Below are 16,090 nucleotides of genomic sequence, written 5' to 3'. Positions count from 1 at the left end.
TTGGAAATATATAGTAGCAGTCAAAGTATAACAAGTTGTTTCTTCAAATCAAAATGCCACTTTTACTGACTACTGCGGTCTCAGAAATATTCACCCCTTCATGGCAGGCATCTTTCATTCTTAGTAAGGTACTTTTTGGCTGGTATAACCTGCTGCAGATGTGCCTCATGGCCAAACACCAGCTTCTGGTAACATTCCTGAGGAATCTTAGCCCATTCCTCATGGCAAATGGCCTCTAATTAACTAATATTCTTAACTTTTCTATCTCTTGAAAACCATTTTTATGCATAAACAAGGGAAAAGATACAAAAAAATGTTAGAAAAGACACTGAATATTCCTAGAGATACAGTTGGACTCAAAGTTCAAATTTAAAAGGGTTGTCCGGCCTTAGGGTAGAAGTCTGCAGTCACTCAGCTCACTGTGAGTTTTCTCCAGTGCCCTTGCCAGGAGTGGGCAGTCATGTGACCGCAAGTATGTGATTTTAATACTTTCGGCCACATGCCAACTAGACTTGTCTAGGCACGCAAGTCTAGTCCGCACGTGACCACATGTATGCAAATCACATACTGTTGGTCACGCACCTGGCGCCGGCACCAAAAGATTCTCACAGCGCGCAGTCCGTCCACTGTGGGGATTCACAAGTCTACAGTCACAGAGGGACTGAAGACTTCTATCCCAAGGCCTGACAACCAGTGTGCACTACTTGGACGTGGCAGAAAGAGGAATCTGTCACCAGACAACTGAGGAGGCAGGTGGTTAAAATGGTTTGAGATTCCTCGGGAATGCTGCCAGAATCTGCAGTATAAAAGAATAATTCTGAGCCTGAGGTAGTCATTGAAAGGGGCATTTTGTGATTAATTTGGAGAAACCACTTCTTGTCGCATTTTAGTTGTGTTAAGCTGTTTAAATTGTTCTTGATCGGTTTATTGCAAGAAAGGATGTCAATTTTGCCAACAAATCTAATGTGTAATGATGGAGAGGGGGGTGAATAATTTAGATTATACATAATATACATCACTCAGTTCTTAGAGGTTAATGTAGAATGTTGACCAGTGAATCGTCAGAATGATTAGGATTAATGTGTGTAGTGTTTGCTTACCTCTAAATTAACTGGGATTTTGAAGAGTTAATCCCAAAATCATAATCTTGTCTCAGTTTTTTGTACATATAGAAGTAATCATGTGTGTCCATACAAAAACTTTTGTTTTTCTAAGCTGCACTGGCTTCTAGATATTACGTACTTAATGATGATCCCACCAGGGCTCTCCTTACCCTCCACTGACACGGAATCTGTCTACCACTAGCTCCAATGCTGTCCGCTGAGCATGCTCAGATGCACCTAATGACCTTGTCTAATAAAACAGCTGGGTTGTAACACTGCTCAGCCCTGCTTTGCCCTGAAGATCCCACAGATACCAGCTTTGTACCTAATGACCCTAATTCCTGAAAAACAGATGCACCTATGATCCTATCTAATAAAACATTGACACTTTCTTGGCATCATCATTGCCCTCACAGCCTGGTTGTAGCACACCTCAGCTATTGTATGATTAGCTTTGCAATGACTGCACTGGGAGAGCACATTCATGATCTGATGAACCCCATGAACTAACAATGAAATGTGGAGTTTGTAAAAAGTAATGAATATTGGGTCACAATCACTAAAAAGTAATGAATATTGAGTCACAATCACTACATTCAAACATTTCCGTGGTCGCCTCATCCATATAAATAAAAGTCTCTCATGTTGAGATCTCTCTACCAATAGGCGGATAGGAGAGCAGAGTAAGGGGCCCGCAGCACTGAGGAGAAGCAGGGTGCTGCTGAAAAATGTAGTTTTAGCAGGTAAGAATAGGACTGCCCATGCTATGTTTATCTGGATGCACATACCGGAAGAAGGAGATGAAAAAAGACACAACGGCACAAGATAGAAACTATATTTGTCTTTATTATTATTATTATTATTGTTATTATTAATAATAATAATAATAATAGCCATATGGATACTGTGCTTTGCAAAAAAATATTACCATTGTAGGAATAACTCTTTAAATTAAAAAATGGGTTAATCTTCACAACCATTGTTTAGATGCAGTAATAACATCATGTCTGGCATAATTGCTTGGTAGAAAGAATAATATTTTGATGGTCAGAAATGTCCCATTCATCTGGCAGCCTGGCTTTATCCTATGGGGCTCTGCGTATAAGAGGGCAGAGATGATTAGGCAGGTCGCAAACATTTTCTTGATGTTGGCATCTTTGCGTTTGCCATTTGTGACCCCGCAGTTATTAGATCCTATTTTTTTACAATGTAAATTACATTTACAACTCAGCTCTGCGTTCATTTAATGCTGTAGGAAAACTGCAACCTGTACCATATATACCCTGTGTCCAAGCCGAGGATGTCGTTAGGTATGTTTGTCTCTCCCTTCCACATAACACTTCCTTTAATTGTTGAATCCATGACCTTTTAATTCCCGTAGTTTATGAAACAGGAAAAGTGACCTTCTGCTCTTTTCCTCTAGGCTACAGATTATAATTAAGATGCTGGAAATTCAGTATACCGTGCTGCTATGTTTACAATAGCATTTGACTTAACTTCCATGAAAATATTACTAGACAGTGCAAATTTCACATTTTTAACCAAATGTCAATGTCAAACCTTGGAAATGTCTTAGTAACAGATGTCCATAGGCATATCATTGCTGAATTGTGAAATTATATTGACAAATTTTTCATAGTGCTTGTCTGAAAATCTCTCCAGAATGAATAGATGATAATATTCTATATTTCTAGTCTATTTAATACCTAACATCTTAAAGGAGTTTTAAAAATTCTGAAACCTCCCTGTCCCCGAGCTGCAGTTTACTTTAACAGAAACAAACTGTAATTTACTTGCTTCCCCAGGTCCAGTGCTGTGTCTGCCACCACTTCCAGTGTGTATATTTTTCTGCAACGTTGATGTCTTATTGACAGCGCTGCAGCCAATCACTGAGCTCGGGGGTTCTGCTTGAGGTGAGCCACTGAGATCACTGATTGGCTTCAGATCAGTTCACCTAATGACAGCGCTGCAGACATTATCAGACACCGTGAACAATGATGGAGACTCAGCGCTGGGAGGGTAAGTAAAGAACTTTTTTTTGTTTTTAAATAAATTGAGGACAGGGGATTTCCAAAGCTGGAAAACGCCAAGAAGTTTACTGGCACTTTAATATTGATGACCTATGTCATAGATAAAAATTAAAATCCATAAGACATCCCTGGAAAGGGGACATATCACCCTCACATTGAACATATGGGATTACTGAAAGCGGGGGAAATGAGAAAGAACTATCACCTCCATTGAAGTAGGGGCATCTTGCAGTTAACAAGTAATGATAACAGTAGATTTGCTCTGGGTAAAAAGGCAGGATGACTGAGATTCATGTACACAGAGGTGGGAAAGTACACTTCCCATGCATAAGCTTCCTCTGATCAGCGCACAGCTCCTAGACCTTTTGGTGCCAGTGGTCAGTGATGAATATTGGGGTTTGTATCAATCCGATGTTTATGGAAGATATATTTTTGGTGTCGTAGTGAAGGGACGAACATAGAGTATTATTCACTCACATCACCGTAAGGCAGGCAGAACCCCTCCAACTTAATATTGGACCAATGGATGGTGCTATCCATGTCATGTTTCATCCATATAGAAGGTAAAATCGTGATAACAAACATGATGACAGTATCTACCACCTGGGACCTCCAGTGGCAAAGTATTCTGTAAATTGTGGAACTCATAAATTCTAAAGGACCTAGCACATTCCACATCCAGCACCCCACATGAGCTCACCAAGGGTAGGTAAATAGATGTAACCTTGATCCAATAAAAAGCAGAGTTTGAGTTTGGTAATTTTTCAATCCTGGAACGTACGGCTTGCTGTGATTCTGTCTGTTTTCCTAAACAACATCCCTCCGCTAAGCTCTAAGCTGTTTCCATGACACAAGTTTACAAATTTTCTTTTGTTATCCCCTTTATTTTATGTAATTGTATATACCGTATTGACTTGTTTTGTTCCCATTTAATAGCTCTGTTCCTCTTACTCTGTAAGCCGCACCCCTAAAGCCATACGCTACCTGTAATGGGTGTCCAGTTGTCCTGTATATACGATTGATGGTGACAGCTAGTGGTCCCTTTTGCTATTGTGGAGTTGGCAGGACCGTACTGGGAGTATATACATATATTCCATGCCTTGAAATCGGAAGTGTATGTACCATACACTCACTGGGAGTTCCCAAATAACCGGCCTAGTAGTGGAACCAGCCACTGTCTCGTCCATCACTCGTCACTCAATTAATTAATTGTCCTGACAGCTGGAGGCAGTGGAGTTGCGTCGCGTCTCCTTGATGAACTGGTGACAGCGGTGGGATTTGCGTGACTTCCTGGCTGTTATCCTTGACAACTGGAAGCAGCGGCGCGATCTGCGAAATCTCCCCCTGCTGCATCTCCTTGGCAACCTAACTTTAGGATATGTCATTAATATCAAAATGGTGGGAGTTTGAGTCCCATCACCTCAATGATCCCAATGACTAAAGGGTCTGTGGCACATCAGAGCAGGCACAGCTCCATACATCGGGCAGTGGCTGTGAATGGTAATGCAAGTTCCTACCCATACAAGGGAACGGGAGGGATTTTGAAGGCACAGATAACCCCTTTAAGAAATAAGTGATTAATGATGCTGGTTTTGATTTGTGAGAGTGAGACGATGGTAAGGTTGTGTGTCAATGCCTTTGTTACATTCGTTATGTACATCAATATGTTCATCATGCATATCAGCATCCATATACTGTTTCTTTCCCAACTTGATGTATGTTGATAAACTTTGTGCTTCTAATTTTGCAGGATCAATGGTTTTGGAGAGTTAGAAAAAATAAAGTAATGGATGGATATCCTATGCAGATAAGTGTCTTTTGGAGGGGACTGCCACCGAGTATTGATGCCGTCTATGAAAATAGTGAGGGGAACTTTGTCTTCTTTAAAGGTGAGACACACTTCATCTTAATTGGGGAACAGTGCAAAGTCAATTAAATAATAATGTTACATTTTAAGGAATCTGTCAGCAGGTTGTTTCTGTGTAATCTGAGATCAGCATTATTTAAGGGATGAGACCCTGACTCCATTGAAGTGTCACTAGGCTGTGTTTTGCTGTTTCAATAAAATCAGTGTTTTATCAGCAGGAGATTATCTCTAGAAGACTAGGTGTCTCATTCCTCCTGGTCCATCCACACCCTCACCACTGGTTGGCAGCTTGTTGTCAATGTACAGTGTGCACAGAGAGCTGTCAACCAGTGGTGTAAGCGAGGTTTTATAGGGCTCAGCATTCTAGCGCTAGAGATCAGCCGACATCACAGTGGTTGCGCTACAGCTCGGACAATATGGTCCATCTCGGTAATATAAACCGAGCTACCCAATGAATTTTTAACATCCACAGAATTCACTTTACTGTAAGTCAATAGTCCCCCTATACCAAGATGGCACTACATCTACCTTCTCATCCACATGGTGGAAAGGTTAGAGGGGGATTCCCATTTTGTACATTTATGGAATATCCTGATGATAAATGTATAATATTTTTGAGTTCCACAAATGGGAAGAAGAAACAATGTGACTGCTGATTGACTGCAGTGCTTACCTGACACCCCGCTGAAAAAAGAAGCCAGGACTTCGTTGGGGAGGAAGAGGTGCAGAGTATATTTTTTTCCATATATTTTCTTTATTTCCTGCAATTCTATCTATGCCAGTAATTCATTGGACGGATACGATCTCTGATTGGCCTCCACCTTGTTTCTTTCCTACTTAAGGCTACACCTCATATCTTCCTCTAACAGCTGTGAATAGGGGTTATTTCTAAGCTGAAACACTTCAGCTTTTTTATCCTAAACTTTTTTAAACTTTCCTACACTTTCATCATCTTTAGATATATTTTCATTTTTATTTTTTTTTTCTGGTGCTGGGGTTTCTTTTAATTTTGACCTATTTCCCGTACGCCCTGCACCACCCTGACAAGGTCGATACCTAGGTGCTTCATATTTTGTAATTCCTATGCATCTCTTTTGTCACCATTGATACCATTGGCGAGGGAGCTGCTTACAATTTTATCCTCTTTTTTTCTACGAAAGCGCTTCACCAGCCAGGTAGAGGAGTATCAATTTAATTTTATTTTTTCAGCCACCCTGAATCAAATTAAAATGTGTTTTAAGATAGTGATCAAACACTTTAACATAAGGCCAGAAAAACCTTTGTCGGTACAGGCACAGATATCTCCTTTTTTTTACCTTTTACTCTTGACTTGACATATCCCAAAATGAGCGGCACGAGAGGGCCTGCTTTAAAAAAAAATGTATCGGGAGAAGTTTACACTATAGAATTTTGGAGAGGACTGATGGTAATAAATAGATTATCCTAATATTCTTATAGATGAGAGAACGCCCTTGGATTCAGAATAGGAACAGTGAGGTTTATGTCACCTTAGCTGTAGCCAAGAAGGAGGAAACCAGTAAAGCAGATTGCCCTATTTATTAGATCCAGTCACTTGTGAAATAAAAATAACATTTTCCTGTTCGTCTCAGCTTTCCAAATCACATATTGCTGTACTTGGCAAGTGCGGACACCATTTGTAGCAGCAAACTCCAGGCCGGCACATTGTAGAATCAGAGCAGTGTTCTTGCTGCCATTAACATAAGGGATGCTTAGTGCTCAGAGCTTTTTTTATAGGAAAATTCTAAAAGGGAAAGCTTATTCATTTTATAATAATTTCTGCAAGTTTCTCATATATTTTGTTGCTTTTTCTCAGTATTCTCATGACAGTTGGCATACGTGAATCCCCATGAGTTTCTCTACCCACCTTTTTTACTCCTCATTTTTACCCTTCAACCAAACGGCCCGACCGCTTTATCTGAAATAAAAAACTGACCACAATGGTATTTGGATAAGTTGGCCACAGCAGCCGTTTATTAACACATAATAACAAACAGTTTATTTATTAAACATTAACCACGGGGAGGGTGGTCCTCGAAGCCCCAAAATGTAATAAACTTGGCCTCCAGACCATAAAAACTTGTCTTCCATAACCGTAAAACTTGGCCTCCAGGTCACATCTTGCCTCTAGCCGCTACGCTCCAGCTCAGAGACGCCCATAGACTCACCCGGCCAATTTCCTCCAAAATTACCCATATATCCTAATTATCACCTCCATGTGATCTTTTTGTTCCATTCCAAATTTGTTCACCCACGGGGGAGTCCAGGACCTTAGAGATCCCCCCCCCTCCGATCCACCATTTCCATCACCACCAACCTCGAGGACCTCCCCCCCCACGCCTTGCTGCCGCGACAAAACAACAGAAAACATAACGCAATAATTCGAGCAATACAACGATAATAACCCCTTTTTCTTAACGACCTTGACATCACCTATGAACGTTTCCAAAGCAACCAACAAAAAAGGGAGGGTGGGTGGGAGCTTGTTTCTAGTACGGTGGGGGACCTAAAATGGTTGCCCCACTGAGATGGCCGTTGCCCCTTATACTGCCCGCCCTTACTCCACCTCTTCTCCCCATTCCCCCTCCCCCTAGCCATACATCATTCCCCTGATTCAAATTTATTAACCCTTCCCCACCCAAAATTCCCTCAACCCAATGCTTTCTCATGTATTATCACTTAACCCTGTCATGGCGTCCTCCCTTTGAAGGCCTGCGGCCCAGTATGGCCTTACTTGACAGTTGGTATACGTGAATCCCCATGAGTTTCTCTACCCACCTTTTTTACTCCTCATTTTTACCCTTCAACCAAACGGCCCGACCGCTTTATCTGAAATAAAAAACTGACCACAATGGTATTTGGATAAGTTGGCCACAGCAGCCGTTTATTAACACATAATAACAAACAGTTTATTTATTAAACATTAACCACGGGGAGGGTGGTCCTCGAAGCCCCAAAATGTAATAAACTTGGCCTCCAGACCATAAAAACTTGTCTTCCATAACCGTAAAACTTGGCCTCCAGGTCACGTCTTGCCTCTAGCCGCTACGCTCCAGCTCAGAGACGCCCATAGACTCACCCGGCCAATTTCCTCCAAAATTACCCATATATCCTAATTATCACCTCCATGTGATCTTTTTGTTCCATTCCAAATTTGTTCACCCACGGGGGAGTCCAGGACCTTAGAGATCCCCCCCCCTCCGATCCACCATTTCCATCACCACCAACCTCGAGGACCCCCCCCCCCCACGCCACCAGCATAAATGTTCTGACCCCTCAAACATTTATGTCACGCCATACCAAAATACCTTTCTCAATGCCCTCTTGAATCGCCAGACACCACAAATCTAGACCTATCGCATTTAAATGGACCCCATCTTTCCTCCAGTATTCCCCTTGCCCAGACTCCAGATCCTTATGCCGAACCACAAGTGCCCCATTTCTCACCATAAAACGTGAAATCGCTCTGTTTAACTTAATCCTCGCCTTGTTCACACCATGAACAGATCTTGCCTCGCGCCAAACCTTCCTGGGCACAATGTCCGACCAAACAACCAACAAACGTGGAAACATAGACCAAAGCCGTAACATGTCAAACTTGATATCCTTAATTAGTTCCCTACAGGGACGTTTGCCCAAGTCATTGCCCCCCAAATGAACCACCAACAAGTCTGGCACCCGATCCAATCGAACAAATCTGTGGAATTCCGACAGCAATTGCTTCCACATCATACCCCTTTTTCCGATCCACCTCAGGGTTCCACGCGATCGGGGCACTCCCAGTTGTCTCCCGTCCGGCCGAACGTCGGCCCTCAATGCCGCCCAGAATACAAATGAATGACCCATGATCCAAATAAGCAATTGCCTCGGCTCTGAAAATAAAAAAGGAAACATCAACACCGTATAACTGAAAAGGAAAACTGCGGTCAATTAGATCAATCCGTTACAACAAAGACGGGCGAATGTAAGAACGAAATCTTACTGATTCCCACCGACCGATCCTCTGAACCATTTCATCTCCTAGACCCCTCCTGGCAGCCTCCGTTGCCGCCCCAATCCGGAATGAATGCCCACTAAAATTCTTCGCTGAAATGCCCCCTTTTTCCAAACAACGTCTAAATACAGTCAAAAATTGAAAACGGGAGAGAAATGACCCATCCTTATGCACTAACAATGGGCAATCCCCCGAACCTGGACCAGACAGGAACTCCCTCAAACATTTTACCGGGCAAACTGGAGAGCCGTTTACCTCAAAAAGAACCACTCGACAACCTTTACCTGCAGTATCCGTTTTGGAAGAACGCACAATTATCACTAGCCTGTCCCCAAACATGTCCACATCCTGCCTCAGTATACCACCTTTCTTACACTTGGAAGGACTAACCAATTCACCTAACCGAAACGCACCAAAAAATGCTAGAGAAAATGCTAATCTAAACAAAATTACTTCCCCCATATCCGAACACACAGCCTCTAACTGATTTTCCAGATTTAATAAAACTTCATATGACACCGGCCGCCTACCGTCTGACACCTTCCAGCCTTTACGACAGCCTTTTACCACCTGCCGGACCAGAAACGATTTTGTCAAATCCTGCAACCCTCTAAGTTTAAAGCCAAAAGCCAAGCCTGATAACGAATTATTGATTTTTGACACTGACCAACCTGACTCCCAGATATGACCGATAAATAAAATCAATTTGCTTTCGTCCTCTAAATCCGCACCCATCTGATTTTTTCACCGGACCCAAGAATCCCAGGCCCTCGTATAGTGCGACCAAGTTCCAGCCGACAGCGATCTGGCCAACAAGTCTCTCACTGCCCCAGCGGAAGATTCCAAAGCTCCTCTGAACAAACCTTCCCCGTGGGTTCCACTTGAGGTGCCAACTCCCGAACACGATCCCACTGCGAAGAAGAAAGAGCTTCAAGAATTTTGTTATATTTCAAAACCCCAAGCTCCGCCGTGACCCACAAATTAAAAATTCAAACCAGCCCAAACCAATTGTTGTAAAACTCGCAGAAGAGAGTGTTTTGATGATGACAACGAATTAATAGCCTCCATGGCCCCAACTGAGCCGCAACAAAAACATATTTTCTTGTCTCGAACATTGCCTCCCCATAGTGTCAAAGCTACCACGATAGGAAAAACTTCGCGTAGTGTAATATCAGCCACTAAACCGCTCTCTTTCCACGTTTTTGGCCACTCGGCCACTAACCATTCGTTCCGAAAAAACAAAGAAAAACCCGATTCGTCCGCTGAACCGACCAAAATGCCGAGAAACTCCGCCGACACCACCGGCGCAATCCAGAGTGACTTTCCATTGTATGAATCCAGAAAAAATTCCCAAACTTTCAAATCATCCTTCAGATCCCTTCTAAGCCGTATGAAATGATTTGGCGCCCTAATCCCAACCGTGGCCAATGAAAGTCTACGACAAAAGGCTCTTCCCATTGGCATGATCCGACATGCGAAGTTCAGTTTACCAAGCAACGACTGGACCTCACGAAGTGTTACCTTCTTCAAGCTACCCACACGCTTCACCTCCAATCTCATGTTCACCAGTTTGTCCTCAGGCAATCTACACTCCATTGCCACCGTGTCGATTTCAATACCCAGAAAACTCAAAGATGTAACAGGCCCAACCGTTTTTTCCGCTGCCAACGGAACGCCAAATTTTTTAGCCACCCCTTCCATCGAGTGAAGTAAAACCGAACAATCCGAAGAAAAGGCCGACCCAACAAACAAGAAATCATCCAGATAATGAACACAAGAACCGAGTCCTGTCACGTCCCTAACTACCCATTCTAAAAACGTACTAAATGCTTCGAAATAGGCGCATGACAATGAACACCCCATCGGTAAACAACGATCCACAAAAAATCCCCCGTCCCAAAAACAACCAAGCAAATGCATACTGTCCGGATGAACTGGTAGCAGTCTAAACGCTGCCTCAATGTCCGTCTTTGCCAACATGGCCCCTTGTCCACATTTTCTAACCCATGACATTGCCGAATCAAAAGAAGTATATAACACAGAACACAATTGGGGGTCAATTCCATCGTTTACCGAAGAGCCCTTCGGAAATGAGAGGTGATGAATCAACCTGAACTTGTTAGGCTCCTTTTTTGGTACAACCCCCAATGGCGACACTCTCAGGTTAACCATGGGGGCTGTGTCAAACGGCCCAGCCATTCTACCTAAAGCCACTTCTTTTTGCAATTTTTCAGTGACCACTTCTGGGAATTCCCTGGCTGATTTCAAATTCCTGGTTGATAACCTCACCTCCATGTCAACAAAAGGGATCTTGAATCCCTCCCGAAAACCATCACGCAACAATTTTGCAGCCTCTTTGTCAGTGTATTTATTTAGGAAGTGCTCCATCTCTTCCAGCCGAACCGGTGTCACCCCTTTTTTCAAAACCCTCAGATCCCTTCTGTTTTCCTCCCTTGAAGCACTTCGACACCCCATGATTACCTCCGCAGGCGGAACACTCGTGTTTGAATTTGCACTTGGCGCCGAACCTGCATGCGCCGTCATTGTATGAGAAGCACAGTCCTTTCTGTACTGCCACCGAGTGCCCTGACTGCCCTGAACCCCCGGTGCCCCCAAGAAACGATTGTGAACCCGAACCCCCTTTTCCAGGGGCCGTCACTCTCATCCATAGAGCTATGTCTTTATGTTCCCATCTAATGTTTGGACGAACTGCTTTCCTCTGGCGGAATTGTTCATCATATCTCAACCATCCTTGTCCCCCGTATACTCTATATGCCTCCCCTATGGTATCCATATAGCAGAATAGGGGCGAACAATTTTCTGGCGCTTTTTCCCCAATCACACTAGCCAATATAGCAAAAGCCTGTAACCAATTATTGAATGTGCGGGGTATCAAACGAAAACGTCTCCTCTCCTCGTCTTCCTTTTTATACTCATCCCGTCTGACCCTGTCTAAATTAAAACGTTCGAGTGGGAGAAGTGAGAATATCTCCACGTATTCCCCCTTCCAAATCCTATCCCTTACTTCCTGCTTTAAATGTGTTCCCAGAGGCCCCTCAAAACAGACATACACTTCACATTTTGCAGCATCCCCTAAACGCACTGCTTCATCTTTATCTTTGCCCCCGTTATCAACCGCCGTGGATACCTGACCCGTTATTGCGTTGCCCGAAGCCGCCTCGTCCCCAGCCGCCGCAGTAACCCCCGTTACCTCGCTCTGTACCACAGGACGTGACTCCAGACTTTTCTCCATCCCCTATACCCCTTCTATTACCTAACCAAGCCGCCGAGGGAGATAACGTACCCTGTGCACTCCCCGCCTCCCATAACCGCACTAAATCTTTAAGACTTTGTAATAAAACACCAGAGCCGCCACTAGCCCCCCCAACAGATAATTCCTCCCCCCTTGCATTCACATTTGAGGCTAGTGCAGGTAAGTAAAAAGAAGTGCAGTCTCGCTCACCTGGCTGCCTGGGTGCTGTGTTCCCAGCAGCCGCCAATCCGGCGTCCTGACGCGATCTCTCTGGGCGCGTGCTTCCTCCATCCTCGTGCTGTCCCATGGAAGTTGATGCAGTGTGCAGCCAGCCTGACTCGACCGCTGCGTCCCCAGTGTCCATACGTCCCACATGTCCTGGTTCAGATCCGGTTGATAATCCTCTTCTTCTATATGAATGACCTAATCCATGCTCCCCCCTCCTCTCCCCCTCCCCAGTGGCCAGAGATTCCCTCCCTCCTACTACACAGCGATCTCCTCCATGCCTGCGGTCAGCTTCGCCCCCCCCCCCTCCCCCTCCCAGCTGCAGCACAGGGACGTCCAGCTCTGCTCTCTGTAGCAGCAGCAGCAGCCGATGAGCAGGAGGAGACTCCCCACTGCCACTCACCAGCCGCCCTGCGTGCTGATGCTCGCCCCGCCGACTCCTCACTGCTGCTGGATGAATGCCGAGCCTGGGGCCGAACCGAAGGGGCCCCAGCCGTTCCTGACCCCGGATCCCTGGCTCCTTCTGCTGCTGGTGAGTGCTCGCGTTGCCGGCTTCCCCCCTGCGCTGAAGGCACCTGACTAGCAGGCCCTCGTGTGCTCTTCAGTACCTCTCTGCCCCGCCGAGCCGAGCCCGTTCCTGGTTGGGCAGCGGCCGCTCCTGCTCCTGGATCCACGCTTCCTCCAGACGCCATCGCTGCAGGGGAGGCCGACACCTCCCCCTGTTGCAGGCCCCGCCGGTGTTGCGGATTCCTCCCAGCCGCAGGTTTACGCGCCGGCTGCCGACGCTTCGTGTCCGCGGCCGGAGGGTCCCTAGAGGGGCTCCTTATACGGCGCCGGGCCCTGGGGGTAGCCTCAGGGCTGAGGCGCTCCGGAGGCCTAGACCTCCGAGTCCGACGCCCTGCACTTAAACCTTGGGGTTGGTCGGCTCCCTCATCAGGCAGCAGGCCCTGAATGGATGCCTGCAGCCATCCCGCACCTCTGGTTCCCGCAGCCGCTCTCAATTGCTGCAAAATCGCCTCAATCTCCATAACTAAAATCAGCTCTGAGCTTGTTTCTAGTACGGTGGGGGACCTAAAATGGTTGCCCCACTGAGATGGCCGTTGCCCCTTATACTGCCCGCCCTTACTCCACCTCTTCTCCCCATTCCCCCTCCCCCTAGCCATACATCATTCCCCTGATTCAAATTTATTAACCCTTCCCCACCCAAAATTCCCTCAACCCAATGCTTTCTCATGTATTATCACTTAACCCTGTCATGGCGTCCTCCCTTTGAAGGCCTGCGGCCCAGTACGGCCTTACTGGACCTCAGCTTATTCTAAGGGTTGCAAGCTGGTCCTAATTATGTCTAGGTCACATACTTGCAGGGATTTAAGACCTGTCACTAGTGATGAGGGAGTATACTCGTTGCTCGGGTGGCCTCCGAGTATTTTGGCGTGCTCGGAGATTTAGTTTGTGTCGACGCAGCTGCATGATTTGCGGCTGCTAGACAGCATGAATACATGTGGGAATTCCCTAACAAACAGGCAATCCCTACATGTATTCAGGCTGTCCAGCAGCAGCTAATTATGCAGCTGCGGCTACATAAACTAAATCTCCGAGCACGCCGAAATACTCGGAGGCCACCGGAGCATGCTCGGGAAAACCCGAGCAACGAGTATACTCGCTCATCACTACAGGCTGTCACTAAAATATGCTTCCTTGTTAAGGGTGACATGTTATATTAGCAGGTCTGCTATACTATCAGGCCAACTGGCATAAAAGAACACCTATATATCTCCTGAATAATAGCCATAAACTCAATATTACCACCAAAAAATAAAGGCTACATACAAAAAAGTACCATGATAAAACCAATATTTTATTAAGACAACAAAGTAAAAACAGAATACAACATGAAGAAATAGGTGAGGGCCAAATGGACAAGAAAGAAAGGTGGAAACACCTGGAAGTACTAGATATATAAATATATAACCAATTATAAGGTAATCAAAACTGGATAGTAAATGTCATTTGGGGAACTCGCAAGAAAAAACACATTATAGCTGAATAAATGCTATGTAGCAATAAAATCCAACATGTCAATAAAGCAGGACACACCAATCAAATAAGCCTATGTGAAATAAAGACATATGGCGTCTATCAATGCATATAACGGCTGACAGGGGTCATGTATAATTGCAGCAGGTATTCTAAAGTGCATATGAGAAATATGCAGTAATTCAGTAGTTTGAACATATATTACCAGTTCCAGTAAAGAAAGCCCAGGCGTCCACCACACCCGACGCGCGTTTCGCATTGAAATGCTTCGTCCTGGATTGATTAGGATTAGCTCTGCAGTACCCGGCAGTGGCTGCTACATATTGAACAGAGCTGTGCAGTACAACTCTGTTAAGTCTTTATAGCTGGTAGTCACCAGAGCTGATCGGTAGTACCTCTAATAATTGGTATTATTGACCTATCACAACGATAGATGATTGATCTAATATGTCCCGAGAACCCCTTTAAAAAAGAATACAGATGAGTTACAGATCAATGTAGTTCAAATATAACAAAGTTTATTTAAAAATGTACAAAAAAGTCTAGGTATAAACAACAAAATGCAAAGTAATAAAAAAATTGATAGCTGCACCCAGGTATAAAGAACACACAGTCCACAAAATAGTCTTTAGTGCGTGGGAAGACAAATTGCATAAAATCCCAGTGCTCATAAAATCTGTAGCACCATTATTACATGCATCCACTTAGATAAACTCACAATGCCCATTTTTTTAATAATTTCATAATTAAAGAATATCACGTTAATGTGAAAAAGGCTCAGTTATAACTAAAGGTGTCAAAAGTGAATGGTGTCATTCAAAAGTACTACTCGTGCCGCAAAAAATAGTCCTAAAGTGCCTATGTTGACAGAAAAATAAAAAAGATATGGCTCTGGGAAGAAGAGGAGGAAAAAACGGAAACTCAAAAATGGAAATTGGCCCCGTCGTGAAGGGGGTAGCTGTCTTCTTCGAGCTTCAGTTCCTTACAGTTTTCATGCTCTCTGCTTGCTGTTTGTGAACAAGAACATTTATGTTTATTCACATTTTCAAATATCGAACCCAATTCATTGGATTTTTAAATTAGCCACCCTTAATCCCAAAGGTCTTCATGTGACTATTGAGCGCACACGTTGATTTTTAGATTAATGTTTCATTGGCACAATATAATTTGTGACAGATACGGTAGTTCAAACACTGAATAAAGGTGTTAATCAGAGATGAGCAAGCATGAAAATGCTTGGATTCCCGTTACTCGAACCGAGCAATTCCTAATGGGATGAGTATAATGGGAGTCAATGGGAATTCCGAGCATTTTTTCAGCAGAGCTTACAAGGAGTTCTGGGCAGCAGTGAAAATTTTGAAATGGATGGAAAAAGTGCTGAATGGAGAACACGGGCGGCGCTGGTGCATGTTCAGTTACCCGAGCAGCGGCTGGCGCTGACTGACACTCGCTGTGCATTGGGGCTGGCTGTCAGTCAGGGCCGGGGGTGCGGTTACAGCCACCGCTTTGTATATTCAGAGCGATCACTGAACCGGCGCTGCCCCATGACTGAAAGCAAAACAC

At 44.5% G+C, this 16,090-nt stretch overlaps 1 protein-coding gene across 2 annotated transcripts in view; it reads left to right on the top strand.

The window, feature by feature from the left end:
• MMP16 (matrix metallopeptidase 16) overlaps positions 1 to 16,090 on the top strand; it is a 234,055-nt gene that overhangs the window by 201,116 nt on the left and 16,849 nt on the right. For both annotated transcript variants that reach the window (XM_077270784.1, XM_077270783.1), the window contains one exon: positions 4,884 to 5,022. In XM_077270784.1, the coding sequence (XP_077126899.1) occupies positions 4,884 to 5,022 (139 nt within the window). The remainder of the gene's footprint in view (positions 1 to 4,883; positions 5,023 to 16,090) is intronic.

Source organism: Ranitomeya variabilis, chromosome 6, assembly GCF_051348905.1.
Source record: "Ranitomeya variabilis isolate aRanVar5 chromosome 6, aRanVar5.hap1, whole genome shotgun sequence".
NCBI lineage: Eukaryota > Metazoa > Chordata > Amphibia > Anura > Dendrobatidae > Ranitomeya > Ranitomeya variabilis.
This window is presented reverse-complemented; position numbering and strand designations above follow the sequence as displayed.